Consider the following 16188-nt stretch of genomic DNA (forward strand, 5'->3'; position numbering starts at 1 on the left):
AGACTGTGCCAGCCCCTCCTTTACCACCACCCCTTCCTCCTTCTGCACCTCCGCTGCCTGGGACGTCTTCACCCACAGTGGTTTTCAACTCAGGATTAGCAGGTAAGAGCAGAGAATAAGACCCAGGTACCCGTGTGAGAAATACTCATTGGTCTTACTTCCGAGGGTTCAAGCCGTTCTTTCAAAGTCCAGGTCTCTTGAAATGTCATGTCTCTCCTCTTGATAGAACATCCTGCTAAGGTGCCGGCGAGATGGTCATGCTCAGGAGGCCTTTCTCTCTCAGTAGGTTTGTCCCTCTCTCCCTGGCGGGAGGTCTTGATCCTGCACCGTCTTAGCACTTTCCAGGGAAGGGAGAGAGACAGGTTACCTTCTGGGGGTCCGTGCGTTTTCACAGGTTCAGCGGACACGTCTGGACATCTGTCGTAGTTGAAGCTCTGACACAGACTGCTCTGGTGCTTGCGGCTCTTTTATCTTGAAGGTATCTGCAATGTAAGGGGGCACCATGCCTTTCTGTGTAATTGCCTGAGGTAGGCTTGCAGGCATTTCTGAGCATCAGAGAGCATCACAATTCACTGTAGTCCAGTGATGCTTTAAGGGGGAATGTTGCCAACAGCCGCATTAGGATGCCTTGAAATGCTTGCTGATAGTGCACCTCGTCTTCCTGCTGACCAGGACCCAATGTGGCATCCTCACCCCCCAGCCATAAGGCAGGGTGGGTGTGGGCCAGAGGAAGACAGTTCCTCTAATGCCTTGAGATGTAAGTTCTCATCTTCGACTCCGAAATGCATGTTTACTCCTCTCTACAACACTGCAAGCTGTTCTCCCAGCCACGAGTGTCTTCCTGGCATGGGGAGTAGCTCTGAGCTTTGCGGTGCCGTCCCCTTGACATGAGATGATCCCGCTTCCTCATCCACTTCAGTCCCTCGGCGAGGTCTCTCATTGCTGCCGAAGAGCCGCCGCTGTAATATTTTCTCATTTCCAAGGCTGCGGTGGTTCTAGAAGACAGGCAGCCCTAACTGGTTTGGCTCAGTGGATAGAGCGTCAGCCTGCAGACTGAAGGGTCCCAGGTTCGATTCTGGTCAAGGGCATATACCTTGGTTGTGGGCACATCCCCAGTGGAGGGTGTGCAGGAGGCAGCTGATCAATGTTTCTAACTCTCTATCCCTCTCCCTTCCTCTCTGTAAAAAATCAATAAAATGTATTAGAAAAAAAAAAAAAAAAAGACAGGGAGCTGGGAAAGATTTAGCTCTGACACAGACTGCTCTGGTGCTTGCGGCTCTTTTATCTTGAAGGTATCTGCAATGTAAGGGGGCACCATGCCTTTCTGTGTAATTGCCTGAGGTAGGCTTGCAGGCATTTCTGAGCATCAGAGAGCATCACAATTCACTGTAGTCCAGTGATGCTTTAAGGGGGAATGTTGCCAACAGCCGCATTAGGATGCCTTGAAATGCTTGCTGATAGTGCACCTCGTCTTCCTGCTGACCAGGACCCAATGTGGCATCCTCACCCCCCAGCCATAAGGCAGGGTGGGTGTGGGCCAGAGGAAGACAGTTCCTCTAATGCCTTGAGATGTAAGTTCTCATCTTCGACTCCGAAATGCATGTTTACTCCTCTCTACAACACTGCAAGCTGTTCTCCCAGCCACGAGTGTCTTCCTGGCATGGGGAGTAGCTCTGAGCTTTGCGGTGCCGTCCCCTTGACATGAGATGATCCCGCTTCCTCATCCACTTCAGTCCCTCGGCGAGGTCTCTCATTGCTGCCGAAGAGCCGCCGCTGTAATATTTTCTCATTTCCAAGGCTGCGGTGGTTCTAGAAGACAGGCAGCCCTAACTGGTTTGGCTCAGTGGATAGAGCGTCAGCCTGCAGACTGAAGGGTCCCAGGTTCGATTCTGGTCAAGGGCATATACCTTGGTTGTGGGCACATCCCCAGTGGAGGGTGTGCAGGAGGCAGCTGATCAATGTTTCTAACTCTCTATCCCTCTCCCTTCCTCTCTGTAAAAAATCAATAAAATGTATTAGAAAAAAAAAAAAAAAAGACAGGCAGCTGTCAAAGATTTCCCAGCCTGCGTCCCTGAGCATGTCCTGCCACAGCATGCCCAGCCGGTCTGTGGTGCCAACTCATCCTAGTGACAGAAAGCTGCCCACAGAAAACTGGTTCCACACCCCAACTTCTATAAAACTGTCCACGTAACAAACACAGTAATGTTCTCAGGAAACCAGTGACTTACTTTAACCCTGCAAGGTCTTTCCAAACTACCACTTTCTTCTAGAGCTTTTATTGCCTCTGAAGGACAAAAACAGAAAGCGCATCATCGTGGAACTGTTGGCTTTTGGAATATACACAAACCAAAACGCCTTAACCAGCCCCAGGAACCTGCCCCCTCAACAGGCTGTTTTCCATGTGAAAGCCTGTAATTGTCGTGTGCACTGGGCTCACGGATTCGGCTTGGCCCCTAAGCTCGCTCATGTGAGACGTGCCGGCTGTGGTGTCTCTCCTTCGGACCTGCTTCCTTTCTCTCTGGCGAAACTTCACATGTGACGCAGCCTTTGCCGGCACCCACCTGAGCTCCGCCAGGTCTCAGGACTGCCTTGCCGAGAGCAGGAGCCACCAGGCTGAGATGTGGGTCCAGGGCCCTGCTGAACGGGTCTTGTCCTCGCTGGTTCATTTTGTTGCCTGCTCGCTGTGGTGTCTCTCCTTCGGACCTGCTTCCTTTCTCTCTGGCGAAACTTCACATGTGACGCAGCCTTTGCCGGCACCCACCTGAGCTCCGCCAGGTCTCAGGACTGCCTTGCCGAGAGCAGGAGCCACCAGGCTGAGATGTGGGTCCAGGGCCCTGCTGAACGGGTCTTGTCCTCGCTGGTTCATTTTGTTGCCTGCTTAATTTTAAAATGTGTTGGCCTGTTGCTTCTCTCTTCAGCCGATTCCCCACTGCCACCTTTGGAGCTGGTCCCATGGGGAGGTGTCCCCTTTGTGTCTTACGCAGTTTAGAGGACTGTGTGTGGGATTGAACAAACTCCTCTTTAGTGCCCTGTGTCCTCTAAACAATCACTGGATGCTCTGTGTTACAAGATGTAAGGATTGTAAGAACCTTACACGTAGTTGGTAGCTTGAGATCCAGCAGTTTCTACAAGGCCTTTAATCTCTTTTTATTACTCAGCCTTAATTTGGCCGTTCACGCTTAGTGGTGCGGGCCATGTTGTGAGGTGCTTTGCCGGGGTGTTCAGGAGCTGTCTCTCTGGAACCAAGACGCCAGACAGAATCAGGATGTCCCAGTAGAGCCAGAGACAGAGCTGGGATATGCCAAGGGCTCTTGGGAAGCCAGAAACCTGTGGCCACTAGGTCCCTGGATCTGCAGGCCAAAGGAAGTCTGTCCCCGCAACAGGCCATGAGCAAGTGTGCTCTTGGTGGCCGAGACAGGGACCAGGAGGAGGTCCCCTATGTTTATTCAGTCAAGTTTTCGTTGCAGTTTATAGAGGAAATCGTAGTGGTGGGAAATGTGCATTTGAAGCATAAGGCCGACTTCCTCAAATCTGCGATTGATCGACTGGCTCTCATGTCCTAGTGAGGTCAGCGCGGCAGGGCGCTGGGCAGTCGGCACCCTGTGTTGTCTCTGTGGTGGAATGTGCTTTGGAACTTCACAATGAGGGTGTGGACTCCGGCTGATTATTTTTCATTAAAAATTTTTCCTTATCTTTAGGAATATTTAGCATAGTTGAATATGGCTGTTTGGGACCACTATAACGAAATCATTTTTTTCCCTCTTCTAAAGAGGATTATTTTTTAAAACAAAATAAATGAGTCTTCAAGGCAGGCCCGAAGGGGAATGAATTTTGGCTCTGGGCTGCCTCGTGAAATGTGTCCGAGAAGCCTGGGATTCTATGTGAAGAGTGTGCCAGCTGCTGAGCCGCTTGACTCTAACTGTATCTAATGTGTTTTGTATTTTCTTTGTTCTTCCTGCTTCCACAAAAGATGGGCCCATCAAGCTCTTCTGTAGGTTGCTCCTCACTGAGTGTGTTGAGTATTTGCGTTGTGCTCCCGTTGGTCACACCGTGCCTTCCATCTTTCCACTCCACCGTACACTGACCCATTGCATTTTGACTCTGTGTCTGCGGGAAGTCTCGGTGTTGGCTGACTGTTGTCCCAGGTTTGCCCACATGTTTCAGGTGAACCTGTAGAAGAGAGATGATGGCCCTTTAAGCAGACATCCTGGATCCTGTGCCACATTCCTTTCTCCCCGAGGAAAGGAGTGTTTTTCCTTTTAGTTTAATTTTCATAGTTGGGTCTAAGGCCTCAGCTCTTGAAGGACTTTGGGTTTATTCTGGGGGAAAAGAGAAAGCACCACAGAACAAGGACGAGCTGCTGGTGCTGCCTCCCTGGTCTCTGGCTCTCTCCTAGAGCACCTACCCACCCCCTTAGCCTGAGCACTGCATGCCATGGTCACCTACGGAGCTCCTCCTCGGATCATACCACTTCCCCAGAGTCAGGACAGCCTGCCCTGAAGACTTTATTGCTTGTCTTCTGATCTCAGGCTTATTAGAGGCTTATTACTCATCTCGCTAAAAAGTTAACAAATAAGGTGGCTGCCAATGGAATGACCTGTAGTGAGTGTCCGGAGGCCACAGTGCCTGTGGAGGGATGCTGGAACCAAACGTCCCTGGCCTCTCACCAAAGATTATGGTCAGCTCCCCGCACAGCCCCTTCCCTGCGCCTTCCTCCTTCCCCTCAACGTCACCCAAGTGCCAGCCCAGAGAAAGGGCTGTTCCTGTGTCCCAGGTTCCTGGGCAGCGTAGGCAAAGGATGCAGAGTGGCGAGGAGCCTGGCACTGCTGGGCAGTAGGGCCTGAGGTGTTGCACTTGGGAGTGGGAAGGCCTGGTGTGGCAAAGCTGTGTTTCTGTGTCCCTGCATGCCTTTGTGTCAATGACAGATGACATCCTGCTGTGGATTATGTCGCATGTGTAACTCTGGAGGAATGAGAGGCGCTGTCTGCCTCCCACTGAGGCAGGCAGCCAGGTAAAAGCCCAGGTGTGTTTTGCATTTTTTCCCCTTGCGCGGAAGTTCTCCTTTTCTTGCTAATGATGGCAAGTAGCAAAGCTCCCAAGTAGCATGGGGGGCGTACCAGGACATACTTAAGAAGGCGGATATATATAACTTGAATGGCTTGGGAGGACTTCTCTATGATGTGTAATTAACTAATGGAATTTTTAATGGATTGCCTTTTTAGCTCATTTCCCCAAAGTAAGAGGGGTTGGTGCTGCCCCCTTGACCCTCAAAGATAGAGCCCTCCCTCTCTGTTCAGAGGTTTTCAGTGTTTTGACTGAGCTCGTCCATGCCTCTGGTCACAGGCAGCTGAGCCCTGGGGAGAACTTGCTCTTCATGAGGGGGAGGGGCGGGGGCCATTCTCAAAAAGCAGTACAAGTCCTGGTTCCAAGTACCCTTCTGTCTCCTTGAACGTTTTCTATTTTCAGCTACTCATGGCCCTAAGTCTGTTGAAATAACTCGGCAGCCAATATAACCCCCATTTTTGAAATCATCCACAGGAATGCATTGCTCTGGCTGGAAGTCAGCATTCCTGATGCTACATTCCTGGTGGTTCAGAGAGACACTGTCTGTAGTCTCTGGTCATCTTCTGAGATTCGTTGAGAGATACCTGTTCTAGAACCAACAATTTAGGATGTCGAAGTTACACTGGGGCTCGAAATTTCAATCTCAGTCCCCAGAGCAGGTGCCCTCTCTGCTGTCTAATAGCATGACTGATCATCTTTGCTCCCCAGTATTTGTCTTAAGCATTGTCCAAACATTGTGACCGTGATGCGGCAAACCAGTTGCCCGCATTAAAAAGAAAGTCAGCTCCCAGCTCATAGATGACTTGAACACAGTGCTGTACCAGCCGGCCTCAGATTGCTCTGGCCGCAGCCACGTGTGGTGTTTGAACACCCGGGCGCCACCCGCCAGCCTTCCTCCAGGGTTAACGTGTCATCTGCAAAGACTGTTGTCTGATTGCTCTGGAGTGTCATGGGGTCTTGGTGGAATCTTAATTTTGTTCTCTCTGACCTCTGTAGCTGTGAAAATTAAGAAGCCAATCAAGACGAAATTCAGAATGCCAGTTTTTAACTGGGTTGCCCTGAAGCCAAATCAGATCAATGGCACAGTCTTCAATGAAATTGATGACGAGCGAATTCTGGAGGTATCTTTCCTACGGGTTACTCTGTGCAGCAAAGCCAAAATGGGTGTGTTGGTAACCTGGGCATTTTGGTGATTAAAGTGCTGGTGTTTTAAGGGCTTTGATGGAAAGAAAAAAAAGGATATGTGATGTCAGGGAATAAAATTGGAAACTATTTTATAAGGTGGGTTTAAAACTTTGTTTAAAAAGTTATGTTAAATGAAATAGTTTTGAGCACCTTCAGTGTATGTCGTGTGTGTGTGTGTGTGTGTGTGTGTGTGTGTGTGTGTGTGTGTGTGTGTGTGTGTGTGTGTGTGTGTGTGTGTGTGTGTGTGTGTGTGTGTGTGTATCTGACACAAGATCTTCCCTTAACTTATAAAAGGGCATAAAACTCTTTATTAAATTACAAGTGAATGAGGACTTAATAATCATACTCACTAGCTGGTTTGATGGGTAGTTTTAGTCTGTGGTTGCCATCCCTGCAAGCTAATTATTGAAAGGCATTTGAATTGGCTGGTTGGGACCAGTCATCTACTTTCGATTTTCACGTCTGCATATGTGGCATAACTCACACTCGGGCACAAACCAGAAAATAGAGCAGGCCATGGTCAAAGACAGGCATCGCGTGAGTTCTTTGACACTTAACAAACTGTGTAAATGGTGGCTTCCTAACTTAATTTTTAAGTTTAATTCATTCATCTTCTCTACCCCAGGATTTAAATGTGGATGAATTTGAGGAAATTTTTAAGACAAAAGCCCAAGGTCCTGCCATTGATCTTTCCTCAAGCAAACAGAAGATAACGCAGAAGGGATCCAACAAGGTGACGTTACTGGAAGCAAATAGGGCCAAAAACCTTGCCATCACTTTAAGGAAGGCTGGAAAGACCGCCGACGAGATCTGTAAAGCCATTCATGTGTAAGTTCAGGGCATTCTGGGAAACTATATTTCAGTAAAACAAGAAAGTTATGAATTCGTAGAAGACAGAAATATTTTAAGAGTGAGGCAGGATCTAAGATAAACGATGGAGCAATTCTTGATATCCCCACACCAGAGAGTCCCTTTGTTACATCTGTGCAACTTGAGAGCTTAATAAAATGTTAACACAAAAGAGGTGGACGAGAAATTACCCTCGGGAGTGCTGTATTACAAGAGTAATTATAATCCTTTTGGAAGAACAACGGGATCGTGACATTAATTATCTTGGTCGGCTCTCATGTAGGTCTACGGCAAAGCTTCCGTAGAAGGAAAGTTGGATGGAGTATTGCAGATGCTAAGAAAAGGAAGAAATGTCAGTTTTCTCTGGAGTATCTGATTTTTATTCAGATTTGTTGAATACAAATGTGATGGCATTTGTGGGATGATGCCATTCAACGCCAGATGCACATATGATATGGAGGCACATTTCAATTTATAACAATAAGAATGTGATTGCTGTTGCTTTTAGTGCTTTCAGGACATTTTAAACAAAGTTGAGTTATTTTTTTTTTATCCTTGAACAGCAGAGAAGGCATTGGTTTTATTTATTTTTCTCTTAGAAAAATCTTTCTACTCTTCTTATGGTCATGATGACTTTCAAATATGATAAGGATGTTATTAGATGTTTTAGGAACTAAATCATTGTAAATTGACATTTCATAAATTTTGACCAGGGATTCCTTCTGCAGTAAATGGCCCCAAGAAATCATCTGTTCCAATTTTATGTCCTCAGCCAGGATCATAATCTAATAGTCCAGTGCATTCCTCCAGTCTGTTCTGATTTCTGAGGTTGAAACCTGATACATGCTTTGGTTTTTAATTTGTACATGCCTTGTTTGCCATGGTGATTAAATATAATTATATTATTTTGCTGAACAAAGATTGTCCGTAGAACAATATAGAGGTTGTAGCAGATACTTCGTTGGTTCAAATTGAGCATACATCCACAGGGATCTAGTATTCCTTCAAGGGATGTATACACTTAAGCCAAAATATCCCTATGGCACAGGCATTTGGTTGCATTTTTTTCTAAAGAAGAAAATATATTCCCAGTTATTGGTTTAATTGAAATATTTTATAGAGTTCACCAGATATTCTCTAATTGTGTGTACAGTATTAATCTCCCAATTAGCAGTACTTAACATGCCTAAAATCCATGTCCTTGAATGACTTCACCATTGATGCTTCAGCCTTCCTCTGCCTCTTCCCACTGTCATTTACTGCTGATTTCTGGAGGCTTCGAGCTATAGTGATAGCTTAAAAAACTGCGTGTGGGATGTGATGAGGTCCAGGTTGTCAGGAAGGACCAGCGAAGGTGCTAGCTGCACAGTCAGGAGCCAGCACCATGGGCGTCTTCACTGTCCACCTGTGACGCACTGGCTGGGTGGCTCCCGAGCTGGACCCGATGGAGGTGTGGGTGAAAGGGTGGGGGCTTTCTCTCCAACACTGACGTGTCCGCATCTGCCCTCAGCTTTGACTTGAAGACGCTGCCTGTGGACTTTGTGGAATGTTTGATGAGGTTCTTGCCGACCGAGAATGAGGTGAAAGTGCTTCGGCTCTACGAGCGGGAGAGGAAGCCGCTGGAGAACTTGTCGGACGAGGACCGCTTCATGATGCAGTTCAGCAAGATTGAGAGGCTCCTGCAGAAGATGACCATCATGGCCTTCATCGGGAACTTCGCTGAGAGCGTCCAGATGCTCACGCCTGTGAGTGGACCGACTCTGGCAGGGGAGGGGGTCCGAAGAGACACCGAAACCCTTGTATTGGTTGAAGTCTCTCTCAGGATTGTGCTTCGTGTCATGGGCTCTAAAGACTCCTTCCCAGGACTTCCTAGATTCCATTGTTAGTTCGGCCATCTTTTTCATTTTGTGTATGCCAAGTGAATTTGAAAATGGTGACGTTTTCCATATCGCCATTCTCCCTAGAGGATGAATGTGTCCTCTGGATTTTAAAGTCCTGGTCAATTCAGAGGACAAGGAAAAACCATTTTCCTAGCCTTAGTCTCCTCCTGAAGATACCAGCTCTCTGGCTGGGGTGGCAAAGCTGAAAATGTGACTTTCGTTTCAAAAAACACCCCCAATCTTTAGCGAACTGGTTTATTGGCTTCGTTGGAAGCATCGCATTTATCATGGGCATCTTCCTGCTTGGGGTTTGTCACAGTGCACTGTGGTGATGTAGGAAGAAGAGCCAGCCATCTCTTCCTCCTCTGCGTTAATCTGGTGGAGGCTGTGAATATCACAGACATAAATATCATAGAAAGTTCTTTGCCAGTCCTATTTCTGAACAAGCCCTTGTTAGTAACGGATTACAGCGGTACGGATATCTTCCGTCAGAAATCTTCCAAGAGCATCTGGAGGGTAGTTCTGCTCCTTTGCTGTTTTGTTTTCATCATTGAGCAGCCCCATTGATTTAAAATATAAACTGTGTTCCATGGCGAGTGGGGGGCAGGGGGGTGAGCTCTGCTGGAACACGCTGGTGACTGAGTCTCGTGGTCATAGGTTTTGTGACAAGCCAGTTCTGACATTTCTCCTCATTTCAAATACTTTGAGGGAAGAGCTCGCATGGAATGACGTGGTTACCGAACACCCGGCAGAGCACTCACATTCACGTTCAGGAAAAAACAGAATCTCAGCATTGAGGCTGTAAGGTCTACAGGCAGGCCTGTTTTCTTCTGTGTTCACTCTTAGTTTCCAGTTAGAGTATCCCATTTTTAACATCTTTGTTTTTCTTCTCTCCCCTTCCTTCCTTTGACTGGAATCTAGCAACTGCACTCCATTATAGCAGCATCTATCTCTATAAAGTCGTCTCAAAAACTCAAGAAAATTCTGGAGGCAAGTGACATTTCCTTGGTGCCTGGACGGGAGGGCGGGCCTGACAGCCCCATCCTCTGCCCAGGAGCTGGGCTGATGGGCTTCTCTCTTTTCGCTTTTGTTTGCAGATCATCTTGGCCCTTGGGAACTATATGAACAGCAGTAAACGAGGAGCAGTTTATGGATTTAAGCTTCAGAGTTTAGATCTGGTGAGTGGACTAAAAGCAATGCAAGAGCTCTCTGAGGCATAAAACAGCTGGCAGAGATTACGTCCTGGAGCAGAGAGTCTGCTCTTGGAATTGGGCTGGGAGGTTGTGATGAGGATGCTCTGCTAGCGGAGGACCAATCGGTGCACGTGTTCTGGAACAGCGTTTGGCAGCAGGCACTTAGATCCTTAGAAACACTCCTACCCTGTGACCTAGTATTTCCATTTCTAGGAATCCATCCTCAGGAGTCTGAGTGATGGATGCTGTATTTACTCATCATTGCAAATAATTAGCAACATTGTAAAGAGCCAAGATTTGGGGAAATAATTAAAGATGCTATAGCAATAGTTCATACAGTGAACTCTTCTTCAGCTGTTAGGAGACTTGTGAAGAATTTTCAAAGAAGTAGGTAATTCTGTGTTGAGAAAAGAAAGCACGGGTTATAAATGGAATGTACAGATAATTTTCAACTAAGTAAAGTAGGTAGGAAAACCTGAATAGAAGTATGTTGAGATACAGAGAGGATGGATGGAATTGGGGAATTTTTAAAAACTGCTTCTTTATACTTTTCTGTCCTTTCTAAAAATGTTTGGCTTATTCCTGGATGTAACGGGTGCCCTGGCTTTCAGAGCCCCCTGATTTATATGAACAGGAGCAGAGGAAATGCTGCGTGACCCAGCCTGTGCGGGGCCGACGTGGCCTCCATGCGAGGAGGTGGGGCAGTGAAGGAGTCCCCAGCCTGGGCAGCATGTGGTTATTTGATAGTCAGTGTCCCATTAGTTACAGTGCTGTCCCCCAGAAGGTCATGAACTGTTGGGCAGGTCTGATTTGGGTCATGAGAGGCCGGTGATGAAGAGAAGGGCTGAGTTCCATGTGGAGTCTGCAGGGTAGGAGCCCCGCTGTGTAGGGCGAACCTGTGCACACCTGTGGCTCCACACGCACTCCGGCTCTGGGCCTTCACCTGAGAGAGCACTACACCCAGAGTCTTTCTTCCTGCTTTGAAGCCAGAGAGGTGTGGGGTGGGGGAGCTCCTGTGAGTGCAGCTGTGGGGACAATCCTAGGTGCCAGGGTTATCCCTAAAGTCGAGCATATCCCCTGGTCAGGACGTCCTCTAGTCATTTAAAGTCAGCGGGCTGGCTCCTCAAGGAACAGATCCAGGCTTGAATCTCCCAGCAATGTTGCTTGTCCATGTTGGGGCACCTGTACTCCAACATGGAGTCACTGACTCTGGGAGAACACCATCGATGGGTAACTCTCCCACGACCTCTCACTCTAACCCTTACTCCCTTTTGTTTTCAGCTTTTAGATACGAAGTCGACAGACCGAAAGCAAACACTGCTGCACTATATATCCAATGTCGTAAAGGAAAAGTATCAGCAAGTGTCCCTCTTTTACAATGAGCTTCATTATGTGGAGAGTCACTGACTCTGGGAGAACGCCATCGATGGGTAACTCTCCCACGACCTCTCACACTAACCCTTACTCCCTTTTGTTTTCAGCTTTTAGATACGAAGTCCACAGACCGAAAGCAAACACTGCTGCACTATATATCCAATGTCGTAAAGGAAAAGTATCAGCAAGTGTCCCTCTTTTACAATGAGCTTCATTATGTGGAGAAAGCTGCTGCAGGTACTGGACTTCCGCTGTTAATGTTCCTCCTGGGGACTGAGTGGCTTTAATCATGGGGGAGCCATTCTCTGCTTAGCAGACACTCCTCAGAACCTCTCTCAAGAGGCGGCTGAAGCATCCAGCTCTGAGCTGGAACCCATGGGCTATAGTGTGGCTCCTTTCTGGGAGCAGTAATGAACTTGGGCATGAAGGTGACTTCTCTCAGTGTCCTCTCAGTAAAGACCCAGGTCTCTGGGCCTTATGCACCTTCCCTCTTCCATTTTTTGCCCTTTTTATTTTATTGCTGTTTTTTGAAATAAGAGAACGAGAGTCTGAGAATTACCCCTCAACAAACACTTGTATTTTGTGATGGTTCATGTGCTCAGGTGTGGCGGTTCTAAACATTTTGCCTTTAGTCTGAAAACAAGTTAAATTATCAGTACTTCGTGGTTGTGACTTTGCTATGACAGTTATGCATTTTCTCATTTAATCACCAGTGGTTCTGAGATAGCTGCTGTACTAGGCAATCATCTCCCCATGTTATAGATGAGAAAGCTGACTTTTTTAGAGGTTAAATGTCTTGCTCAACATCACGTGGGTCACAAGCAACAGAAACAGGACTAGAACCTAAGTTGTCTTCTCAGACAGTGTATGGCCCAGGGTACCATGTCCTCTAGAAAGAATATTAGGTTAGAAAGAGGAACAACATGCAAATCAACCTCAGAGTTAGTTACAGGTTGTGATTCCCAAATTATCATTGTGAAACATGGTGTTTATTACAAATTCATATTCCTGAGGCCTACCACAGATTGCTGAATTGAATCTTTGAGGTTATTATAACAGTTTGCATATCCATGCAGCATGTGTACTTATAGGCATAATCAAGTTTTATTTATCTTTTAAAAATTTATTTTTCAATTACAGATGACATACAATATTATATTAATTTCAGGTGTACAACATAATGATTAGACATTTATATTTCTTACAAAGATCACTGTGATAAATCTAGTACCCATCTGACACGATACACAGTTATTATATACTAGAGACCCAGTGCACAAAATTTCGTGCACTGGGGGGTTGCGGGGGGCGGGTCCCTAAGCCTGGCCTGTGCCCTCTCTCAGTCCTGGACCGCTCGGGGGATGTCCAACTGCCTGCTTAAACCTGGGTAGTGGGCCTAAGCTGGCAGTCGGACATCCCTCTCGCAGTTTGGCACCCCTCGCTCCTTACCACCTGCCTGCTCACTGCTTCTTACCACTCGGCTCACTGCTCCTTAGCACTGCTGTGGAGGCAGGAGAGGCTCCTGCTACTGCTGCTGCGCTCGCCAGCTGTGAGCCCCACTTCTGGCTGAGCAGCGCTCCCCCTGTGAGAGCGCACTGACCACCAGGGGGCAGCTCCTGTGTTACAGTTTGGCACCTCTTGCTCCTTACCAACTGCCTGCTCACTGCTTCTTACCACTCGGCTCACTGCTCCTTAGCACTGCTGTGGAGGCAGGAGAGGCTCCTGCTACTGCTGCTGCGCTCGCCAGCTGTGAGCCCCACTTCTGGCTGAGCAGCGCTCCCCCTGTGAGAGCGCACTGACCACCAGGGGGCAGCTCCTGTGTTGAGCGTCTGCCCCATGGTGATCAGTATGCGTCATAGTGACCAGTCGTTCTGCCATTTGGTCGATTTGCATATTAGGCTTTTATTATATAGGATTATTGACTGTATTCACCACGCTCTACTTTTCATCCCCATGATTATTTTTATAACTGGCAATTTGTACTTTTTAATCCCTTCCACGTTTTTAACCGCCCCCCCACGCCCCCCCCCCAAAAAATCTGGCAAACATAAAAATGTTCTTTGTATGTATGAGTTTAAGTGTTATTTATCTTTGTAATTCCCCTTGCCCTGGCAAATTGATCACGGGACTAAATGAATGAAGGAATGAACAAGTGAATGAATAAATGAGGGGATGCACTGTTACTGGGATGGATGCTGCTGGAACCGGGTGGAGACGGAGAGGCAGGTAGAAGTGATAGTGTGATTAGGAAGGACTGCATGCCACCTGTGGCAGGTCGGCTGAGGGGTCAGGGCTCACTGGGCTGTGACCAAGAATTCTGACCAGGGTGTGATTTTCCTCTGCCTAAATTAGAGGCGGTCTTTAGCATCACAATTTTAATAATAATAAAAAAAAGTTTTAAAAAATTTCAACCTTACTAATTAGCACATTTTATTTGGCCCAAATGAGATTCCCTGAAAGTGTGATTTGGAAAAAAAAAAATCTGTGGGGGAGATGGAGGAACTCTGGCTGCATTGTTTTCCATGTTGATTTCCTGGTGCCCTGGTGCGCTGCCTCGGATTCCTTATACTTTCACTCATTCACTCACCTTCGTGTATCCAGTGCACCTTTTTGATTCCCTGCTGTGTACTTGGCTCCATCCTAAGCATTGAGGAGTCAAAGGTGACCAAGGCAGCCTGAGTGTAGTTAGAGGGAAAGCGTGCTGCATTGTTCTGTAATCCATGCATGTGCAGAGCTGCGTCAGCAGTGGGGAGCCGGAGCCGGAGCTGGGGCCTGGACGCCCTGCAGGAGCTGCCGGAGCTACCTGCCCTGGGAGGTGGCGGCTCTGTGCTAACAAACCCTTCAAAGCAGGGAAGGGTTGTTTAACAAAAAGAAGGCTGTCTTAGGGCCAAGTGGTCAATACAAGTTCAACAGGTAAAATGCTGCCCTCTGCTGGAGAGCCACAGAAATGCAGAGTTCAGAGTGTTCAGGTCTTAGAACCTCTATAGGCCAACCCATAGGCCATCGTCTCCTGTAAGAGACCTGGAGTAGGTGTGTAAAAGCCCCGGACTGGAGTCCATGGTTTTTATCTGAACTCCATCTCTGCCACCTTCCACCTCTAGGGCAGGGCACGTAACCCCTCTGTGCTGCTTTTCCTTGTTGGTGAAATGGGTAACAGTACAAATGAACCATTGCATGTGAGGAATGTTAATGCAGTGCTGGATAGTGAGCACTAGGGGAGTTATTTATGTTAAAGGATGTCTGCACTGAAAGCTGGAAATGAGGTCTGAGCCCCCTGAGTGACCCAGGGGATCCCCTGAGAGCCAGCCCACTGTGGTCTGGACTTCCCGGCCGAGTTCACGGGAACGTTGCTTTCTCTGCTTCAGTCTCCCTCGAGAACGTCTTGCTGGACGTGAAGGAGCTGCAGAGGGGCATGGACCTGACCAAGCGGGAGTACACCATGCACGACCACAACACGCTGCTGAAGGACTTCATCCTCAGCAACGAGGGGAGGCTGAAGAAGCTGCAGGACGACGCCAAGATCGCGCAGGTCGGTACCTGCGCCCTCGACCCCACAAAGAAGTGGTGGGGTCCCTCAAGGCCACCTGGGGGAGCTGGCCCCGGACTTTAGGGGAAATTGCCCTCTGTCTGCTGAGGGTAGAATTCTTATGTAGCTCGTGGTTATTGGGGAGGGAGTGTCTTTTTGAATATTGTACCTGGAAGGGCTCCTGTTCCTGTTCGTTGACCTCTCTAATTTGGGGGTTCATCCTCTTGGGTAGAGGCCCCCCTTCCTCTCCTCATCCCCTGCCAGGCTCCCTGTATGTGAGTCCTGTGTTCAGATCAGCCCACACGTGTCAGGCTATGCTCAGCAAAGCAGTGTCCCCAGTGCGTTGGGTTTCTGTAGGCCTCTGGCCTTGAAGTCTTACACACACTGGGCAGGCAGTCTGCACACGTGAGAAACAGCCAAGGAGAGCAGAGCATTGTGGGAACTCCGCAAGTGGACGGGGTTGATGGCTCCCATTTGAGGCTGGCCACCTTGGGTCCCGGAAGACTCAAGCAGACCTGGAGCGTCCTGATGTGGGGCTCCTTACGGAGCAGTGCAGCAACGGGTGGGGATTTTAAGTTTGGGTGACTTCTAAGATCCCGTTGGTTTTAAGTTCTGCCATGGCCTTAGGAAGCTCTTGAGAGGAATAGAATATTTGTGTGTATGGTAGCGTGAAGGTGTGTGTGTACGTGTGTGTGTGTGTGTGTGTGTGTAGGTATGTATATGTGTGTGGGTAGGTGTGTGGAGATGTGTGTGTAGGTCTGTGTGTAGGTCTGTGTATGTGGAGGTGTGTGGAGGTGTGGAGGTGTGTGTGTGGAGGTGTGTGTGTGGAGATGTGTGTGGAAGTGTGTGTGTGTGTGGAGGTGTGTGTGTGTGTGTGGAAGTGTGTGTGTGTGGAGGTGTGTGTGTGTGGAGGTGTGTGTGTGGAGGTGTGGGTGTGGAGGTGTGGGTGTGGAGGTGTGTGTGTGTGTGGAGGTGTGTGGAGATGTGTGTGGAAGTGTGTGTGTGTGTGGAGGTGTGTGTGTGGAGGTGTGGGTGTGGAGGTGTGGGTGTGGAGGTGTGTGTGTGTGTGGAGGTGTGTGGAGATGTGTGTGGAAGTGTGTGTGTGTGTGGAGGTGTG

At 48.2% G+C, this 16188-nt stretch overlaps 1 protein-coding gene across 1 annotated transcript in view; it reads left to right on the top strand.

Moving 5' to 3' along the window:
* The window catches only part of FMNL2 (formin-like 2), a 264681-nt gene that overhangs the window by 236654 nt on the left and 11839 nt on the right, over positions 1–16188 (top strand). The window contains exons 15-22 of the mRNA XM_014534048.1: positions 8–102; positions 6061–6185; positions 6875–7077; positions 8609–8843; positions 9900–9968; positions 10076–10156; positions 11653–11782; positions 14911–15074. Coding sequence (XP_014389534.1) covers positions 8–102; positions 6061–6185; positions 6875–7077; positions 8609–8843; positions 9900–9968; positions 10076–10156; positions 11653–11782; positions 14911–15074 — 1102 coding nt within the window. The remainder of the gene's footprint in view (positions 1–7; positions 103–6060; positions 6186–6874; positions 7078–8608; positions 8844–9899; positions 9969–10075; positions 10157–11652; positions 11783–14910; positions 15075–16188) is intronic.

Source organism: Myotis brandtii, unplaced genomic scaffold (assembly GCF_000412655.1).
Source record: "Myotis brandtii unplaced genomic scaffold, ASM41265v1 scaffold125, whole genome shotgun sequence".
Classification (NCBI taxonomy): domain Eukaryota; kingdom Metazoa; phylum Chordata; class Mammalia; order Chiroptera; family Vespertilionidae; genus Myotis; species Myotis brandtii.